The sequence below is a fragment of the Panulirus ornatus genome, chromosome 23, assembly GCF_036320965.1.
Source record: "Panulirus ornatus isolate Po-2019 chromosome 23, ASM3632096v1, whole genome shotgun sequence".
Classification (NCBI taxonomy): Eukaryota; Metazoa; Arthropoda; class Malacostraca; order Decapoda; family Palinuridae; genus Panulirus; species Panulirus ornatus.
In genome coordinates this window covers 23,471,120-23,491,528 of record NC_092246.1, presented here as the reverse complement: position 1 = coordinate 23,491,528, position 20,409 = coordinate 23,471,120, and the positions used below count along the sequence as shown (strand labels likewise).

Here is a 20,409-nt window from a genome sequence, read left to right as displayed (position 1 = left end):
AGAAATAGGTATATTTAACATGAGCAGAGTGTTATTTGTGTAGTCGTGTTCAGCACATTATTATTTCCCGGGAGATTGTGCAGACGATCACGAGCACCGGAGCTGGGGTTTCGAAGCCAGGGATTCACATTCAGGAGGCGTATGTTGTCATGAGAGCCAGTGTCAGGAACCAGTTGTTGTGATGGTTAGTGAGAGTGGCCCGGGGTTGGCCAGACAGGGCCACACGTAGGGGGCTCGAGAGAGAGAGAGATAGAAGAGAGAGATAGAAGAGAGAGAGAGAGAGAGAGAGAGAGAGAGAGAGAGAGAGAGAGAGAGAGAGAGAGAGAGAGAGAGAGAGAGAGACAGGGGGGGGGGGACCGCCTGTGATGACCCTTTCTCCTTGCAGGTGACCTCCCCGTGACCTCTTGTCTCGGCAATGCCTCTACGTCGCTCCCTCCCTCCCTCCTTTACACTGCCTCTCTCCACCATACTATCTCCCACTTGCCCACCTTTTCCATTCCTTTCACCGCTTCCCTCTCTCCCACCCCTTCCCTCACCCCATACCCTCTCTCCCACCCCTTCCATCACCCCATACCCTCTCTTCCAACCCTTGAACACCGCGCTTCTCCTTCCCTATCCCTCCACATTGGTGCTTATTCCCACCCCTGCCACCGCCTCCACCCTTCCCAACCTCTCCATCATTTTTACCGCCTTCCTCCTTCAGCCTGTGGCCCCACGCCGTACCAGCACACCCGTCTTCCCACGCTCTTTTCTCTTGTATAATATATATTTCCTCTCTCTCTCTCTCTCTCTCTCTCTCTCTCTCTCTCTCTCTCTCTCTCTCTCTCTCTCTCTCTCTCTCTCTCTCTCTCTCTCCAGCGGGGAGAGAGAGAGAAGGGACACCACGAACACTGGTGATGTGTGTCGGACATGGCTGACCCTAGTAGTGTGTGGTGCAGCAGCAGCAGCAGCAAGACACACCAGGCCGCACCGCCGCTACGGACCGACCACTCATCCTCCCCAGTGGGGAAACAGACCGGTTCTGCCTGCAAACACGTTTGTCATTAAGCCTTATCTTGATAAGTGAGAAAAAGCAATTTCTGAGTGTGCTTATGCATGACTGCATGAAAGTAGACGTTAGCGATTGTGCAGACGCATGCTTTTTCTTTGGCATAGTTAAAGAATAAGTTATGGAAGACTGTAGGCACCCATCTTGTACGAGGCCATTTCTTTTATGTTGACATTCTATTTTCTGTGGATGAGAAACGTCCGTAAACTATTGTATTATTGTTGTAGTGTTATGGATTATTGTGGTTTTAGTGGAAACAGTAGTGTTATCATTGTCCGCTCCGGTGTACATAACATGGCGTGGTGTGTGTGTGTGTGTGTGTGTGTGTGTCCAAGAAGCTAACACACGTCTCTCACACCACCACCCACACCTCGAGCTCCGACACCCGTGTCTCCCACACTAACTCCCACGTCATCCCGACAGCTCTTCCTTGCTCACGTCCTCCCACGTCTCCCCAACAGCCTTTCCTACCTCAGTAACCCCCACGTCACCCCATCATTATTAACCAGCACCTCCTTCCCTCACAGCCGGCTGAAGACAGAGCTGTCCTGGCTTCGTCGACGGGGCGCGGTGCGGACGGATGAGGAGGATGGCGCGGTGTGGCGGGCGTGCGGACGGTGCCGCGCTGAGCTGGGCCTCATCATCAACAGGGGCGCCCCCTGCAGGGCCTGTAGGCAGCGCGTGTGCAAACAGTGCCGGGAGTTCGGCGTCAACGGCCGGGACTGGGTCTGTACCGTCTGCCACAAGCACATGTAAGTACCTCTTGTACCCTATCTCAAGGGGGTACGATTTCTTCTCAGGTACCTCTTTCACGTCGAGTGCCTCCTGCTGCAGCCTATAGACGTATTTACCTCCTGAGGAACCTCTGTGATGTAGTTCCTTCTGCCTTCAAAGGTAACTTTTCTTCTGAGGTACCCCTGTCTTGTGTATTATGAGCTGCTGCCTCTAAGGGTATCAGCCTTCTCAGGTACCTCTGTACTGTATGGTGTGTTGTACCCTGGTACCTGGTGTCTGTGGTACCCTCATTGTATGGTGGTTATCAATGACTTGGGTATGATGTCCCAGCCGTCCACCATTATACCCGAGGGTCGCACGGTTGTGCTTAGGTCATCAGGGTTTCATGCGAGTCTTGTGTCTACCAACCTCTCCCTCATGTTCATCTCATGTCTCTCCATACCTTGGGAAGTTAAAGTTTCACATTCAGTGAAAATAAGTACTACACTCAGGTACATCACTGTCCAGAAGTTTAGTAAAATGTTTATAGAAATTGAGAGCAAGAGGCTTAAAGTTGGTGATAAAGACACATTTTGTTCTGTGGTGTTGTATCGTGAGTTTATATGTTGGATCACACTACTGTATCTACTGAGGATCACGTTGTACCTGCCTGATGTATCTGTGCCCCAGTCTTATCGTGGGTGTTACAGTGTCTAGCTCTGTTCTGGTGCTTACCATGGTAGTGTGTTGTGGTCACCTTGATGCCAGAGATACCCTGGTGTGTCAGTGGGATAGTAGTACCTATCATAATACATGATGCTGGAGCTGCCCACTCCCGGCGTATCTGAGCACATCACCTCGTGGAAGGCATCACGAAATATTATAGACTTAACAGCTCATCACTTGTGGCTTCGGGCAGACCTGTTCGTTAACGTTATCACCTTGATCATTATGGTTGAACCCAGTGTGAGAGGGAATGCAAAGGGATTTTGTGGTGAATCCTTTGTCTTTATTGATGTTAAGTGGGCAGTATATGTGGTCGACAGTAACGTTTCGTGTTGGTTGACGAGGGGGAGTTGAGCGCTGCTGTGAAGTCAGATTTGTGGTTATGATATGAGGTGATGATGAGGTGCCTCTCTGACTTACTTTATGTTACGCTCAGCCAGTTGTTGAGGACGTCCGCTGGTGCCATGGACACATCCACCTCCCACACTGGACACGACACACCTGCAGCGGCCCTTCCATATATTTATACCTCCTTCAGTATGCGTGAGACACAGAGCCAGGAGTTTCCTCCTGCCAGGAACAAGGTGAGGGTGGAGGCAGTGTCCAAGGGCTTCATGCCCGACTCCAGGCTGCAGAACCTGCCGCTGGCCCGCCCTGGTGGCCTGTCATGTCTACACCTTCCAGACTCCAGACGCTATTCCTGGAAGAGGCCAGACTTAGCCTCTTATTATCTTGTCCTCTCTCTTAACAACTACATCATATATCGCGATTTCGTTCCTGCAGAGGTTGTGAGTTGTGCTAAAGGAGAATGCAGACTTTACCTTTTCTCTGTATATGGCAGGTATCGAACATAGACAAGAACTTCATGATATAAGTTACGAACTGTGTGGCAGAAAACTTCGTTGGTATAAGTTCTGTTCTGTGATACGATGGTGTTTGCTGTAGTGTATGGTGGCCAGGTAATGTGCTGCAGGTGAAACCTGATCATATTCTGTAGTCAGGTGGTTCATTTTCTAACGATGGGAGGAAACGGATCGAGACCGCAAACTGTTACAGAAAACGGATGGAATATTATGATAAGGGTTGTGTATACGCTACACTGAGGCTTCATTATGTGGTATATGTCCTCACGGCTGGTGATCATGTTACCATCAGTATCATGTTGACCTTCATCATTCATCATGCCAGTTCTTCGTTTTCAAACGTTCGTTTATCCTAGTCAACAAACACTATTATTGATAATTCTTTTTCGGCGGGGGGATTGTGGGGGAGGGGGCAATGAGTTACATTTTATGTAATTTTGTTTGGTTATTTCCTGGACGTTGTTCAGACCTAGGAACTGGAGTCTAGATTGTCCATGTGAGGAAGATGGTTGACATCTGTTGACTGTGGCAGGTCAGGCCCGCCTCCTGCACCAGGTGAGAGTTTTGGCGGGAAACTTACGGGTTACGAGATCATCCTCCAAACAAACACTCGTAATGATAGTTTTGAATATATATATATATATATATATATATATATATATATATATATATATATATATATATATATATATATATATATATATATATATATATATATGATAAGGAGTGGTTGGAGCAGATATCCGAGGCAGGTTTCGTTGTGTGGTTGTATGCAGTATTACCAGAGATCAGATGGATGTGTTGATTTACTGTTATAGGCGTCATCATATATGTACAACAGTGTTCACGTCACACATACATGACAGATTCTGTATCATGGTACACACCTGAGGTTAGATATGAGTGATGGTTGGCTAGCATGTGTGGTGATGCTGAGGTTGATATTGAGATAACCTTTAGTTGAAATTGCCATCAAACGAATGAAACTAGTTCCTCTGTTGTACCCATAGGCAAACAGGGAGTGTGGGGCGGGTGTAGAATGTTGGCGTGAAGGATGTTTGGGTGAGGAGGGTACCGAAGTGGGAGGAGTGAAGGATGTTGTAGGTGAGGAGGGTAGGTAGGTGGGAGGGCCAGCGAGGAGACATTGATGTTGACAAACAGGAAGTGAAGGAGGCCAGACGAACTCGTCACACCCCCCCCCCCCCCCCCCGCCCCCGAGTCATGGCCACGTGTACCCTGTTTATCTCTCTCGACCCCTCCCATCCTACCTCCCTCCCATCCTACCTCCCTCCCACCCTTAAGTCCCTCCCAGGGCCTGGGAAGAAATCAGAAGTGCGTCTGGTGGGTGTGTTTACAAGCAACGGACAAGGGTTGAAGTGTGTTGTGAGAGGGAGGGTGGATACAGGTGTGGTGTGGCACGACCCTTGGTAGACAGGGGAGCGGGTCTGGTGGATTCGGATCCTTAAGTGAACCAGGCGTCAAGTGCAGGGCGTTGTGGGCGTGCTTGAGGATATATTGAAGTGGTTGTGATGCACTGTCAGCTTCTGGGGTGGACTCAAGTGTTTTTAGTGAGTATATCGTGGGGTGAGGCGAGTGCATGGTGAGGCACGGGTGGAGTGAAGCGTGTGTGGTGAGTGCGTGTGCTGCCCTGGGCAGGGTATCCGCCCTTGCACATGTGAGTCATTCTGAGCTTCCCATTAGGGACCTTCATGCCGGCGGGCCTGCCTGCATGGTCAGCCGGCCCACGGGCCATACACCTCCTCCTCCTCCTCCTGATCCTGACCACCACCACCTGCCCGGCCATCACGGTGGCTGTGGCACACATGTGTCCATCAGTGTATCAGTGGTAACACCTCGGGATGACGGCCCTCCGGCAGTTCAGGTTGCTGTGCCACACACGTCACGGCCCGGGCATCCTGTCTTACGCTGCCCATTGCCTTGCCAGACGTACGAACACCTCACTACGTTCTGCCTCCACTTACGAGGTCATGTATGACTTGGTGAACATCTTACTATGTATTTTTCGTATGAAGCAAGAGGCGTATGTTCAGCCTTTCCAACATGCATGTAAAGTGACAATGTCAAAAGATTGTTGGTGTTCGGGCGAAGTTGGGTCTCGTGGTTCATGCCTTGAGCCAGCGTTGAAATCTCTCCTCCTGCCTTGCTGATCCCTGCCTTCATCTGCCCCCATGCAGCCTCTCTCTCTCTCTCCTCACCACCACCAGTCCTGCTCATATCCCCGCCTTCTAGACCCCTTACCACTTTGCTTTTTTATTTGACATTCTGTTGACAATTATTTTAGGAATCACAGAAACAAAGGTGGTTCCCGTGTGGGTTACACATTTTGTGGACTCGGTCGTTGGCGTTGGTGGATTTATGTGGAGGAGGCGAGGTGATCTCTGCCCCGAGCAGCCAAGATGTACGTCCACTCCCAGGTTCTCACTAGCCGGTGTTCCGCACTGCCAACTCCTCCGACGTGAGGCGAAACTGCCTCTTTGTTAAGGTTGATTAAGTGGTGCTCTGTGTGTGGGTGTTAGGGTCCTGAACCCTGCAGTAGACTAGCTCTCAGCATGGTTTCCTGGCCGTAAGGTAGTGAGTCTCTCTCTCTCTCTCTCTCTCTCTCTCTCTCTCTCTCTCTCTCTCTCTCTCTCTCTCTCTCTCTCTCTCTCTCTCTCTCTCTCTCTCTCAGCATCAGAATTATAGTGAACAAACAGGGAAAGCATACTTTCACACATGCGCATGACTGTGAGAGGGAGAGTGTTGTGTGTGTGTGTGTGTGGGGGGGGGGGAGGTGTCTCTCATGTCCAAGTAATGACATGTTCAGCTTGGTAATATTTGGTCCTACTTTCTCTGAGGTGTGGAGTGCTTGCGGGCTGATCATCAGCCACCACAGCTGTTGGCTGGGAGTCGTGCACACACTGTAGCATGTAGCCAGGATCCTCGGATCTCTTGTTGTGGCTGTGTGGGTACGTCGTGTCTACTGAGCCATGCGCGAGTTGGAGCGGCGCGCGGCACGGAGAATATTGGTGGACTGTGAGGCCAGAGGTGAGTTGGGCGATGGTGAGTCCCGTATCCCATCCCTCAAGGAGAGAGAGAGAGAGAGAGAGAGAGGGGGGGGAGATTATACCAGAGTGGGGATTTACAGTGGCTAGAGTTCTTGTTTCTTTTAGAATTATCAGCCATTAAAGTAGCTTCGTCATTCGTGTGTTGTACTTGACTAACATACCTAATCAGAGGGTCTGTCCTTTATCTATCTAAAATATATTATCTTATCCATATATTTTTTTTTTTTTTGCTTGTGTGTGGTGCAGTGTGGCAGTATGTGGTCAGGCTGGCTCTGTCTGTTTGCGCTATTCGTTTTTTCGGTTGTTATTAACAAAAAACAATACGTCCTGTTTAACCTGCACTGGTGAGATTACATGTGTTGACAGATCTTTCTTTAACACACAACACATGGTGTGTGGCTTCACAGTTTCTCTCTCTCTCTCTCTCTCTCTCTCTCTCTCTCTCTCTCTCTCTCTCTCTCTCTCTCTCTCTCTCTCTCTCTCTCTCTCTCTCTCTCTCTCTCTCACCACACACTGTGGTGTGGGTGTTGTATCGACTGTGGATGGGAGGGTGACAGGAAAGTGGTGGTGTGTCTCCCGGGTGCTGGGCACGGCCGGTCGGCGTCTCGCCCACCCAGCCAACACTTATATCGCCGGACTGAACTAAGCTGTGTTGTGGGACCAGCACCGCACCCTAGTCAGAGCCAGCAGGCTGACGCACCTCACACCCTGACACTCTCATCAACCACTGAGACGCTACGCTTGGAGACCTTGTGTCAAGTGTCTGGAGGCACTCTAGGATGACGTTTGACCTTGTTGTTGGGAGTGAACGCATATGGAGAGGCTGCCACACCCTTCCGCCGCAGGACCGCAGGACTCCACCTGATGGATGATTGGAGGACCATCTAGCCAGCAGACGTCCAGCTGGAGACATCCTCTGTAAACGAGGACGTGAAGGGCCTGACCTGAGAAGGTCACCGTCGGTTCACATTAGTCAAGGATCCCACATGGCACGTGTGACCCATGAGTCTTCAAGTAAACGAAGGGTCAACTCACTGGGGAATCATGAAGGGAATGACCCGTGAAAGGGGCAACTCAGTGGAGGAGAATCACATCTTGACAAGTTGGAGGTCACCAAACTTTGAGACTTAGGAGATATGGAGTCTTTTGGGCAGGGTCATGTTAAGCAGGGGACCACCAGAACAAATGCCCACTTTAGTAAGGTTATTGTAAGCAAGGAACTCCTGAAGCAGGTAGCAGGAGGTCAGTGCTGACTCCATCATGGACAAGAAGAGTCCACATCAATGCCGCACCTTAATTGAAATATGGAGAAAGGTTTTTAAAAGGGAAAAATAAGAGACAAGGAAAAGTATTTACGCATTGCGGAGAAAGTGAAAAACCTTGTCTTTAAAAAAAGAATGTCAGGTCATAGTCACTGGGAAACACATGGGAGGGTCGAGAATTGCAAAGCTTCGAGGTAGGTTACTAGAGTGTGAGGTTGTGGGTCATGCAGCAGGTTGTGGGTCATGCAGCAGGTTGTGGGTCATGCAGCAGGTTGTGGGCCTTGCAGCAGGTTGTGGGTCATGCAGCAGGTTGTGGGTCATGCAGCAGGTTGTGGGTCATGCTGCAGGTTGTAGATCATGCAGCAGGTTGTGGGTCATGCAGCAGGTTGTGGGTCATGCAGCAGGTTGTGGGTCATGCTGCAGGTTGTGGATCATGCAGCAGGTTGTGGGTCATGCAGCAGGTTGTGGGTCATGCAGCAGGTTGTGGGTCATGCAGCAGGTTGTGGGTCATGCAGCAGGTTGTGGGTCATGCAGCAGGTTGTGGGTCATGCAGCAGGTTGTGGGTCATGCAGCAGGTTGTGGGTCATGTAGCAGGTTGTGGGTCATGCAGGAGGTTGTGGGTCATGCAGTAGGTTGTGGGTCATGCAGTACGTTGTGGGTCATGCAGCAGGTTGTGGGTCATGCAGCAGGTTGTGGGTCATGCAGCAGGTTGTGGGTCATGTAGCAGGTTGTGGGTCATGCAGCAAGTTGTGGGTCATGCAGCAGGTTGTGGGTCATGCAGTACGTTGTGGGTCATGCAGTACGTTGTGAGTCATGCAGCAGGTTGTGGGTCATGCAGCAGGTTGTGGGTCATGTAGCAGGTTGTGGGTCATGCAGCAGGTTGTGGATCATGCAGCAGGTTGTGGGTCATGCAGCAGGTTGTGGGTCATGCAGTGAGCTGTGGGTCATGACAGCCACGGTGGATGGCAGACAGGACCGAACGTCAAGACAGAGTTCCCGGAGGACATCCTGTGGACATTTGACCTGACCCAGAAGGATGTACCAGGTGGAGGTGTTAGTGGTGTACGCTGTATAGCGAGGACAAGGAGATATCTCGTAGAGTGTTGTACATGTGATGTACAGGCACGGTAGTCATTACTTGTGTACTCAGTGTATTGTCGTGAGGTGGGGTACCCATGGTGGGACAGGAAGTTATGGCTGAGGGCCGGGGTTAGGCATGGCCTGGGTGGAGCACAGAGGCTTTGACGATATTAAGTGTCAACTTTCCATCTGTGTAGCTATGTTCTCTAACCCGGTATGACCTTGACTGAGGCATGTTATTTGCCCGTGTCGTGTGGGTCATTATAGGAAAAAGCAACGTAACGGTTAGGGTGAGGCTTGGAGGTATAATGAGTTAAGGGCCATGGTCACGTGGAGGATGTCAGGGACACATCAAGGGAGGTCAGGGAGAAGGCCGCCTGACCCCACCACACTCTAGTTATCCCCACGCCCTCTGTTCTGTCGCCTTCTTCATGTGTTTGTTCCACATCAGCTGGTGTGGAAAAAGACCATGACAACACTGTTGTATGGAGACAACACTGACTACACTGTCGTAAGATAGAATGAATGGAAGACATATTTTGATCTGAGCTGGCAGGAAGGGAGGAGAAGGTGTGTTGTAGCCTCGAACTTACAAAGAAAGAGAAGTTGGAGTGTGTGTATATTGTGCTGTAATAAGCAGTCTCATTCACTGGTAATTGATGTCATTACAGTAATTGTTTAGTCGGGATTGAGATATATCGATTGCCTTCACCTTGACGGTACCTGGTGTTTTCGTGTTCCAGTGTTGTATACCACTGCTGGTGGAGAGACCTGGGTGTAGGTGTGTGTATGGTGTGCTTGGTAGGCTGCAGTGTAGGTCACCAGGCAGATTGACATGGTTCCTGCAGGCCGGCCTGGGGGCCGCTGGCTGGTTGGCTGGCTGGCTGGTGCAGTATCGGTGTTGGGGGAGCTGGACCCGGGTCGTGGGTTGAACCACCTGCCTTTCTTGGTCATGCTGGCCCTCCACCTGTAGTCACACCCACTTGCCCCTCCACCTCCACCACCACCACCTGCCCCACCCACTTACCCCTCCACCCACACCACCACCGCCCCCTGCCCCGCCCACCATGACTGCAGGTCTCGTGCAGTTGTCTGTGTGCTGAGATCTTGAGGGGCTTCCCCTGTGTGAGTCAATGGTGGTCCACCCCAGCTCTCCTCCTGCTGCCCTTCCTCCACACACACACCCTTGTTTTTGTTCATATACTTCCACGATACCCTAAGAGAGGCGCTCCTATGTCTCGGAGACGCTGCAGTCCTACATCTCCGTTCTCTGATCCATGGGGTTCTTTCTTGTCACCCACCTCGAACCCTTATGCGAACTCCGTGGCTGCAAAGTGCAGTGGTAATGTTTCTGGTGTGTGGCCACAGCGGCCGTGCATCACGCCCACAAGATGGCCTCACGCCTGGCTGCAGGTTACCTGGACTGACGAGTCCCACTGATAACCCGACAACAACATAAGACGTTCGCTATCTGAGGCATCTCCATCCTGCACGTCCTCCCTACTCCAGCCTCACCTATACGCTCACTCCACGGCTCACTCTTTACCCCTCCTACTGTCTGTCTGTCAGTCTGTCTCTTTCCTTGACGCAGACTGTGTTTCCCAGTTGCTGTCTCTGTCCGTTTCCTTGCTCTCTCTCTCTCTCTCTCTCTCTCTCTCTCTCTCTCTCTCTCTCTCTCTCTCTCTCTCTCTCTCTCTCTCTCTCTCTCTCTCTCTCTCTCTCTCTCTCTCTCTCTCTCTAACTGTCTGTGTTTCCCTGTCTCTCCCTACCTCATACAAAAGCAGGCAGACAAGAGATAAATACTTACACACACAGAGGCACGGACACACACACACACACACACACACACACACACACACACACACACACACACACACACCTGCACATGCTGTCGTGTCAGGTGGAGTAGGAGGAGGAGGGGCACACACACACACTCACACACTGGGTCTGGCAGGCTGGAGCAGTGTTGAGCGGGACGCGGCCGACGCAGGACGTATTGGCCATACCTCTCGCCCACACCTCGGTACACATACAGCCCCCACCTACACCCTAGCCACGGAGACCACGGATTTACACCATCTCCTCCCATCTGCCGCAGACTACAGGCGACCTGCAGGTGCATTTCCAGGGATTCATGAACGTGGGGGAAAAAAAAAGAGGTGGGATTCTAGTGTGAAGGAAATACCTGGTCAGGAGCGGTCGGCTTATGCCCACCGCTGCCTTAGCTGGTGCTGCTGCTGCTGCTGCTGCTGCCCACAGAACCGCTTCTCTGACCAAGCTGAATCCCGCTAGTGATACATATATCCCCAAGTGTTGATGGAAAACCGGCGCTGTGTTGTGACGAGTGTATTGCGTGTGTTGTGCCGCAGTGTTGGTGCTGGTGCGGCGGTAGTCGTCCCTTGTGCCGTGCGAGAGCCCTAGTCAGTCTTAGTCTCGTGTGGTGCAGAAGACATCACGAAGTGTGTGGGAGACGGGGAGTGGGAGGTGCTCAGGAGGGAGTCAGGGGAACAGATGGCCACGCACGGAGACGTCAGCCTGGGAAAAGGCAATTTCACCAGATGACCAAACGATGTGAAGGTAAGGAACTCCTGCATCATCCCCACCTCCACCACCCTCACACGACCTTACACCACCAGCATCACCACGGTATACCACCCTCAACCATCCACGACGGTACCACCCTCAACCATTCACGACGGTACCACCCTCAACCATCCACGACGGTACCACCCTCAACCATCCACGACTGTACCTCCCTCAACCATCCACGACGGTACCACCCTCAACCATCCACGACGGTACCACCCTCAACCATCCACGACGGTACCCCCCTTAACCACCACGACGGTACCACCCTTAACCATCCACGACTGTACCTCCCTTAACCATCCACTACCGTACCACCCTTAAACACACGACGGTACCACCCTTAACCATCCACGACGGTACGACCCTTAACCATCCACGACGGTACCACCCTTAAACACACGACGGTACCACCCTTAACCATCCACGACGGTACCACCCTTAACCATCCACGACGGTACCACCCTTAAACACACGACGGTACCACCCTTAACCACCACGACGGTACTACCCTCAAACACACGACGGTACCACCCTTAACCATCCACGACGGCACGACCCTTAACCATCCACGACGGTACGACCCTTAACCATCCACGACGGTACGACCCTTAACCATCCACGACGGTACGACCCTTAACTACCGCGACGGTACTACCCTTAAACACACGACGGTACCACCCTTAAACACACGACGGTACATACCTTGGCACGACGGCACAACCTTTGAGCACGACGGTGCGACCCTTGAATGCGACACGAGACCAACCTTGGGCACGACGGTTTACGACCCTTGAACACGACAGGTGCGACCCGAGGGTAGGGTGGCGTAACCTCTGACCTGACCGTCGGAGGTTACGCCATCCTACCCAGGGGTCGTACCGTCGTGCTCCGAGGGTTGAATACGTTACCCCCACTAGAGCCTTGCGCTCCTCCCTACCTACATGTAAGACCCCAGCAGACACCTTGTCTGGCCACTTGGACGGGAGTGTTTGCTTTGGAGTTGTCTGTTTGCTTATCAGGTTTTGTCGTTGCTTCTTTTGCTTATCAGATTTTGTGGATGTTTGTTTTAGTGATACGTAGAATATTCCGTGTGTGTTGCATTAGTCTGGTCGTGTGTGTGAATATGTGTAATTACGTATTTGAGATTACTTATTTATACTATACATGGAGGGTGGGGGGGGGGTTATACCTGCGGGGGGCCTCCGTCTCCTGAAGGTATCGCACGATCATACAACTTACTACATTGCAGTATGTTGTGTGCGGTGACCACGTCGTCGTCAGTCAGTTTATAACATGTCTCCACCATCCTTGTATTGTTAAAGGAGTTTTTCATGACAAGTTTCTTGCTTAATCTCATGTATGTTCCGTCCTGTGGTTGTTCATGTATGTACCGTCCTGTGGTTGTTCATGTATGTACCGTCCTGTGGTTGTTCATGTATGTACCGTCCTGTGGTTGTTCTTTACCTGCAACTCTCGAAAGAGTAAGTGTTCACTGTCAGCGTCATTGATATGTTTCAAAAACCTTTAAGGGTGTGATCAGGTCACTCCTCACTTCTTTCTTCCGAGATGGGCAAATTTAAGGCCTCTAGTAACTCAGCTTTCTTAGATTCTCGTATCATCTTCGTTGTTTCCCTCTGGACCTTCTCTGTTTGCTGGTTTTGTTTCGTTAGTTGAGGCGAGGAAACTTGAAGATCATATTGTGGGTTTGGCCGTATGTAGGATGTGTACACCCGCTGAATAGTTCCTCATCCATGAACTTAATACTGGCAGACACTCTTCTCCCTTACTCTCTCCTGAGGTGGCACTGTGCCGACAGGTTAGGGCCGATTTCCTTTCCCAAGTCTTTTACATACATATTCCTGCAGCTGTTATCCTGATGTTGTGTGTGTGTGTGTGTGTGTGTGTGTGTGTGTGTGTGTGTGTGTGTAGCTACATCAGCATCAGGATTAGCGGATGACTGGCACCTCTCAAGTTAATCACGTTAAAATGCAAAACAAATTATTTCCTTGACCTAATATCAAACACGTAGTAAAACAATTTGTGTCGCTGTTGATACAATATTGTATTGTTTGATTTTCATATAAACTTAAGTTTCTTTCATTAGTTTACCATGGTTGAACCTGGTTCAAACCTGGCGATGGTGTCCTCGCATGATAAACCCTTTCAGTTTATAATTTAAACCATCATTTACTTTCTCAGAACAAGTTGTAAGTCTACCCTCAATATAGTCCATAGAAAATAGTGTTTTGTACAATTGGTCAGGTCCCTTCCAGTATTGTGACAACGAAGTATGGAAGAAGGATCTTGGTAAGGGCGGGGTCTGAGTCTTGGAGAGGCCAGGATCTGAGTTCTAATACAACATTCAAGTATGGACATATTCGTCCCACCGGTTCACAAGTCGTATCACTGAACCTCTGACCTGACCCTTAAGGCTCAGGTCGCGGTTCACGACATCACACGCTCAAGGGTCGTGCCGTAATGCTCATTGGTTTAAGGATGTGATTAGCTCGCAGTTCACATCATGATCTTGCGTAGATCATTAATGCACTTCCAATTTTCTGAAAGATGAATTGATCAGTTACCTCTAAATATGGAGGATTGAGTGTGGCATGAGTCATGCAGGAGTTGTTGGAAGCAGTAATAGCACCTTCAGCTCGTGGCCACTTAGGAAAACAGCCTTACCCATGAGTCAGAACATGGTCTCATCAGAGGTCGTGTTGAACTAATCTGTTGTTCTTCTTGGAGGTGTTTTGTAGGGGGGGGGGGGTTCATGTGGGAGGTAATGTGATATACCTCGATCTGATCTGTAAACCTTTCCAGAGATTTCCTCGCCAAAGAATGATAAAGATACTGAGGGTTTATAAATAAGAGAAGGTCTTACATCTGCTGGAGGATGATAATGGGATCCTACATTCTTCATCCGTAGAGATGCAGAGAGGAAGGTGAAGCAGATAGATTGAGACCTGGTTGATGGGTAGAACGCGGAGAGTATATAGTTAGAGATAAGTCTTAAGTGGCGTTCCTCAGGGGTCAGTCCTTGATCTTTCGTGATTCGTAACTTATTAATATTAATGATCTAGACTAAGGAAGAAAAAAACAGCTAAAGTAAATATACCATAATGAACGAAAACCGCCCAGTGTAGTGTTATGGGGAAGGAGGTACAGTAATGAACACGGAGAATACTGCCACAAGTACTGCTGGTACAATGTAGCATGAGAACAGTGAGGAAGGAGACATCATCACATGTGAAGTATTTCTGTAGATGTTTTATATTTAGTAATGTGTTCCCTGATCTTCAGTGTGGCCTCTTCAAGACGTATACTTACGGAGAAACCTATATAATTCTCTTTGATATGGAGCATCTAGCTTCCTGTGATATATAGAATAATTTGTTAGATAAACGTGTAATTTTACTGTCTTATACTTTATTTTTATGTTGAATTTTTTAGTAAAGGATATGTAAGTTTTATGTGTAGTAATAGATATTGATATGAAATGTTTGTGTGGGATATGTTTGTGTGGGATATGTTTAGAATGTAACACATCTCAGGAGGTTTTCTTGCCCAGGACCACACCTGCTGAGTGTTAAGGTTTGGTGATTATGTGGTGCACTTGTAGGTTACCTTGGACTGCAGTTCTGGGGGTTCGGTTCCCTCCACACTCTCCTGACTCACACCAGGCTGTCCTCCTTGATCCCTGATCAGTCATACTATTTGTGGCTGCAGTGCTTGGGTCAGCTAGCAGCCAGGCTCGTGCATGACTCGTGAGGGAACTTGTGAGGGGTGATGCGTGAGGTCCCGCACGTGTTTCTAATGGTTGCCCTCCTCTTCCTCACGTTGACTCTGTGGCTCAATGTTCCAGTGGTGAACTTGTACATAACATCAGGATGTCCGAGTGATTATCTGGTGAAGTCTGTGGGAGCCGCCTATCCCCACAGCCCGGGCTAAGCCCAGGCTATTGGGTTGGGTCGTTGGTTGACCATGCTGTTGGAAGCCGCAGTCCGCAGGCCCATATAGCCCATACAGTCTGGCTGGTCTGCTACACTTTGTAGGTGCTGGTGCAGGGCAGTCAGACTTCTCTGTGTTGCGTCCCACGGTGTTGCTTGTGGTAGCAGGCAAGGTGGTGAAGAGTCGTGCCACTGGTGGGACATTGTGTCAGGCATATCGAGCAAGATGCTGGTTATTCCCGTGTGTGGCAGGATAAGGCAGTAGGCCTACCAGTAATGCCCGTGTATACGTTATGACACCTTTGTTACCCAAGTTACGCTCAGAATAGCGTCAATATTTTCCGTGTTCTTTCTCCGGTGTGGAGCTGTGTGAGTGGGTGGAGTGTGGGCACGGTGTCTGACGGTGTCCTCACATTACTGGACAGAGAATGATAGAAGATCTTTGGTTGGGTTCGTTTCTTACCTGCCTACCCCAGCACGCGTCTCGTGACTGTATGGAGGGCGCCACCGTGGCCCTGCAGGCGCTGGCCTACTTGTTTACTGCTTCCCCGGCGAGGGAGGTCCAAGATTTGTTTATCATGACGCGTGTCCCTCATCAGCGTCCCAGAGAGTCCAGTGCGAGAGGAACCAGTCGTATGTCGTGGTTGTGAGCGTCGATGGTGTGGGCAGGTGGTAGCACTTGGGCAACACGGTGTAGGTTCTCAGTCTCGGCCGCCCTAGAAGGTGATGTTAGCCCGTAACAATATTCTAGTCAGGAGATCACAAGGTCTTTCTCTGGACCCAACTTGAAAAACACATCGAATATTCTCTAGGAATATTATGAACGGTTTATATATATATATATATATATATATATATATATATATATATATATATATATATATATTTTTTTTTTTTTTCCCCCACTCGAGTCTGTTGTAGAGGAGGAGGGATGATAGGTTGGTGTGTGTTGGCATTTGTAGCGTGTGTGTTTGTCTGTCTGTGTTAACCTTTCATGTTCTTCACTCCGTTTTTATCGTATTGGGCCGCTACACCTACTGTAGTGGCTGGGCGTTATGTTGTTACCCCCTTCTGTCTGTCTGTCTGTCTGTCTGTGGAGACATGCCCGTCTGCGATGCTTCATACCTACACCATAGGTTCCCACCTGTACGGGGCTCACCATCTCATCAGCTGCTCGGGCTGTGTACTTGTGCCACTGTACATATCAGTTACGATTTTTTTTTTTTTGTTTTTTGCCGGGTGGAAGTTCAAAATTACAACACTGTGTTAGGCAGAAAATACAACATTTTCGATTGTAGTTGTAATTTCCCAGATCCATGATGTATATATATATATATATATATATATATATATATATATATATATATATATATATATATATATATATATATATATATCCCCTTTACCTTTGTACAATGGCACTATGCACGCATTCCGCCAATCCTCAGGCACCTCGCCATGAGTCATACATACATTAAATAACCTTACCAACCAGTCAATAATACAGTCACCCCCTTTTTTAATAAATTCCACGGCAATACCATCCAAACCTGCTGCCTTGCCGGCTTTCATCTTCCGCAAAGCTTTTACTACCTCTTCTCTGTTTACCAAATCATTTTCCCTAACCCACTCACTTTGCACACCACCTCGACCAAAACACCCTATATCTGCCACTCTATCATCAAACACATTCAACAAACCTTCAAAATACTCACTCCATCTCCTTCTCACATCACCACTACTTGTTATCACCTCCCCATTTGCGCCCTTCACTGAAGTTCCCATTTGCAAAGGGGATAAGAGTGAGTGCTCAAATTACAGAGGTATAAGTTTGTTGAGTATTCCTGGTAAATTATATGGGAGGGTATTGATTGAGAGGGTGAAGGCATGTACAGATCATCAGATTGGGGAAGAGCAGTGTGGTTTCAGAAGTGGTAGAGGATGTGTGGATCAGGTGTTTCCTTTGAAGAATGTATGTGAGAAATACTTAGAAAAGCAAATGGATTTGTATGTAGCATTTATGGATCTGGAGAAGGCATATGATAGAGTTGATAGAGATGCTCTGTGGAAGGTATTAAGAATATATGGTGTGGGAGGCAAGTTGTTAGAAGCAGTGAAAAGTTTTTATCGAGGATGTAAGGCATGTGTACGTGTAGGAAGAGAGGAAAGTGATTGGTTCTCAGTGAATGTAGGTTTGCGGCAGGGGTGTGTAATGTCTCCATGGTTGTTTAATTTGTTTATGGATGGGGTTGTTAGGGAGGTGAATGCAAGAGTTTTGGAAAGAGGGGCAAGTATGAAGTCTGTTGCGGATGAGAGAGCTTGGGAAGTGAGTCCGTTGTTGTTCGCTGATGATACAGCGCTGGTGGCTGATTCATGTGAGAAACTGCAGAAGCTGGTGACTGAGTTTGGTAAAGTGTGTGAAAGAAGAAAGTTAAGAGTAAATGTGAATAAGAGCAAGGTTATTAGGTACAGTAAGGTTGAGGGTCAAGTTAATTGGGAGGTAAGTTTGAATGGAGAAAAACTGGAGGAAGTAAAGTGTTTTAGATATCAGGGAGTGGATCCGGCAGCGGATGGAACCATGGAAGCGGAAGTGGATCATAGGGTGGGGGAGGGGGCGAAAATCCTGGGAGCCTTGAAGAATGTGTGGAAGTCGAGAACATTATCTCGGAAAGCAAAAATGGGTATGTTTGAAGGAATAGTGGTTCCAACAATGTTGTATGGTTGCGAGGCGTGGGCTATGGATAGAGTTGTGCGCAGGAGGATGGATGTGCTGGAAATGAGATGTTTGAGGACAATGTGTGGTGTGAGGTGGTTTGATCGAGTAAGTAACGTAAGGGTAAGAGAGATGTGTGGAAATAAAAAGAGCGTGGTTGAGAGAGCAGAAGAGGGTGTTTTGAAATGGTTTGGGCACATGGAGAGAATGAGTGAGGAAAGATTGACCAAGAGGATATATGTGTCGGAGGTGGAGGGAACGAGGAGAAGTGGGAGACCAAATTGGAGGTGGAAAGATGGAGTGAAAAAGATTTTGTGTGATCGGGGCCTGAACATGCAGGAGGGTGAAAGGAGGGCAAGGAATAGAGTGAATTGGATCGATGTGGTATACCGGGGTTGACGTGCTGTCAGTGGATTCAATCAGGGCATGTGAAGCGTCTGGGGTAAACCATGGAAAGCTGTGTAGGTATGTATATTTGCGTGTGTGGACGTATGTATATACATGTGTATGGGGGTGGGTTGGGCCATTTCTTTCGTCTGTTTCCTTGCGCTACCTCGCAAACTCGGGAGACAGCGACAAAGCCCAAAAAAAAAAAAAAAAATATATATATATATATATATATATATATATATATATATTTTTTTTTTTTTTTTTTTTTTTTTTTTTATACTTTGTCGCTGTCTCCCGCGTTTGCGAGGTAGCGCAAGGAAACAGACGAAAGAAATGGCCCAACCCCCCCCCCCCATACACATGTACATACACACGTCCACACACGCAAATATACATACCTACACAGCTTTCCATGGTTTACCCCAGACGCTTCACATGCCTTGCTTCAATCCACTGACAGCACGTCAACCCCTGTATACCACATGACTCCAATTCACTCTATTTCTTGCCCTCCTTTCACCCTCCTGCATGTTCAGGCCCCGATCACACAAAATCTTTTTCACTCCATCTTTCCACCTCCAATTTGGTCTCCCTCTTCTCCTCGTTCCCTCCACCTCCGACACATATATCCTCTTGGTCAATCTCTCCTCACTCATTCTCTCCATGTGCCCAAACCATTTCAAAACACCCTCTTCTGCTCTCTCAACCACGCTCTTTTTATTTCCACACATCTCTCTTACCCTTACGTTACTTACTCGATCAAACCACCTCACACCACACATTGTCCTCAAACATCTCATTTCCAGCACATCCATCCTCCTGCGCACATCTCTATCCATAGCCCACGCCTCGCAACCATACAGCATTGTTGGAACCACTATTCCCTCAAACATACCCATTTTTGCTTTCCGAGATAATGTTCTCGACTTCCACACATTTTTCAAGGATCCCAAAATTTTCGCCCCCTCCCCCACCCTATGATCCACTTCCGCTTCCATGGTTCCATCCGCTGACAGATCCACTCCCAGATATCTAAAACACTTCACTTCCTCCAGTTTTTCTCCATTCAAACTCACCTCCCAATTGACTTGACCCTCACCCCTACTGTACCTAATAACCTTGCTCTTATTCACATTTACTCTCAACTTTCTTCTTCCACACACTTTACCAAACTCAGTCACCAGCTTCTGCAGTTTCTCACATGAATCAGCCACCAGCGCTGTATCATCAGCGAACAACAATTGACTCACTTCCCAAGCTGTCTCATCCCCAACAGACTTCATACTTGCCCCTCTTTCCAGGACTCTTGCATTTACCTCCTTTACAACCCCATCCATAAACAAATTAAACAACCATGGAGACATCACACACCCCTGCCGCAAACCTACATTCACTGAGAACCAATCACTTTCCTCTCTTCCTACACGTACACATGCCTTACATCCTCGATAAAAACTTTTCACTGCTTCTAACAACTTGCCTCCCACACCATATATTCTTAATACCTTCCACAGAGCATCTCTATCAACTCTATCATATGCCTTCTCCAGATCCATAAATGCTACATACACTCTTATATATATATATATATATATATAAGAGTGAGTGCTCAAATTACAGAGGTATAAGTTTGTTGAGTATTCCTGGCAAATTATATGGGAGGGTATTGATTGAGAGGGTGAAGGCATGTACAGAGAGAGCATCAGATTGGGGAAGAGCAGTGTGGTTTCAGAAGTGGTAGAGGATGTGTGGATCAGGTGTTTCCTTTGAAGAATGTATGTGAGAAATACTTAGAAAAGCAAATGGATTTGTATGTAGCATTTATGGATCTGGAGAAGGCATATGATAGAGTTGATAGAGATGCTCTGTGGAAGGTATTAAGAATATATGGTGTGGGAGGCAAGTTGTTAGAAGCAGTGAAAAGTTTTTATCGAGGATGTAAGGCATGTGTACGTGTAGGAAGAGAGGAAAGTGATTGGTTCTCAGTGAATGTAGGTTTGCGGCAGGGGTGT

At 48.5% G+C, this 20,409-nt stretch overlaps 1 protein-coding gene across 4 annotated transcripts in view; it reads left to right on the top strand.

Moving 5' to 3' along the window:
- Positions 1–20,409, top strand: part of LOC139756926 (synaptotagmin-like protein 5) — a 252,541-nt gene that overhangs the window by 60,805 nt on the left and 171,327 nt on the right. For 3 of the 4 annotated variants that reach the window (XM_071676854.1, XM_071676855.1, XM_071676858.1), the window contains one exon: positions 1,576–1,800. In XM_071676854.1, the coding sequence (XP_071532955.1) occupies positions 1,576–1,800 (225 nt within the window). Of the gene's footprint in view, positions 1–1,575; positions 1,801–10,724; positions 11,336–20,409 lie in introns of those variants that run through there. The other variant, XM_071676864.1, reaches the window with a different exon arrangement.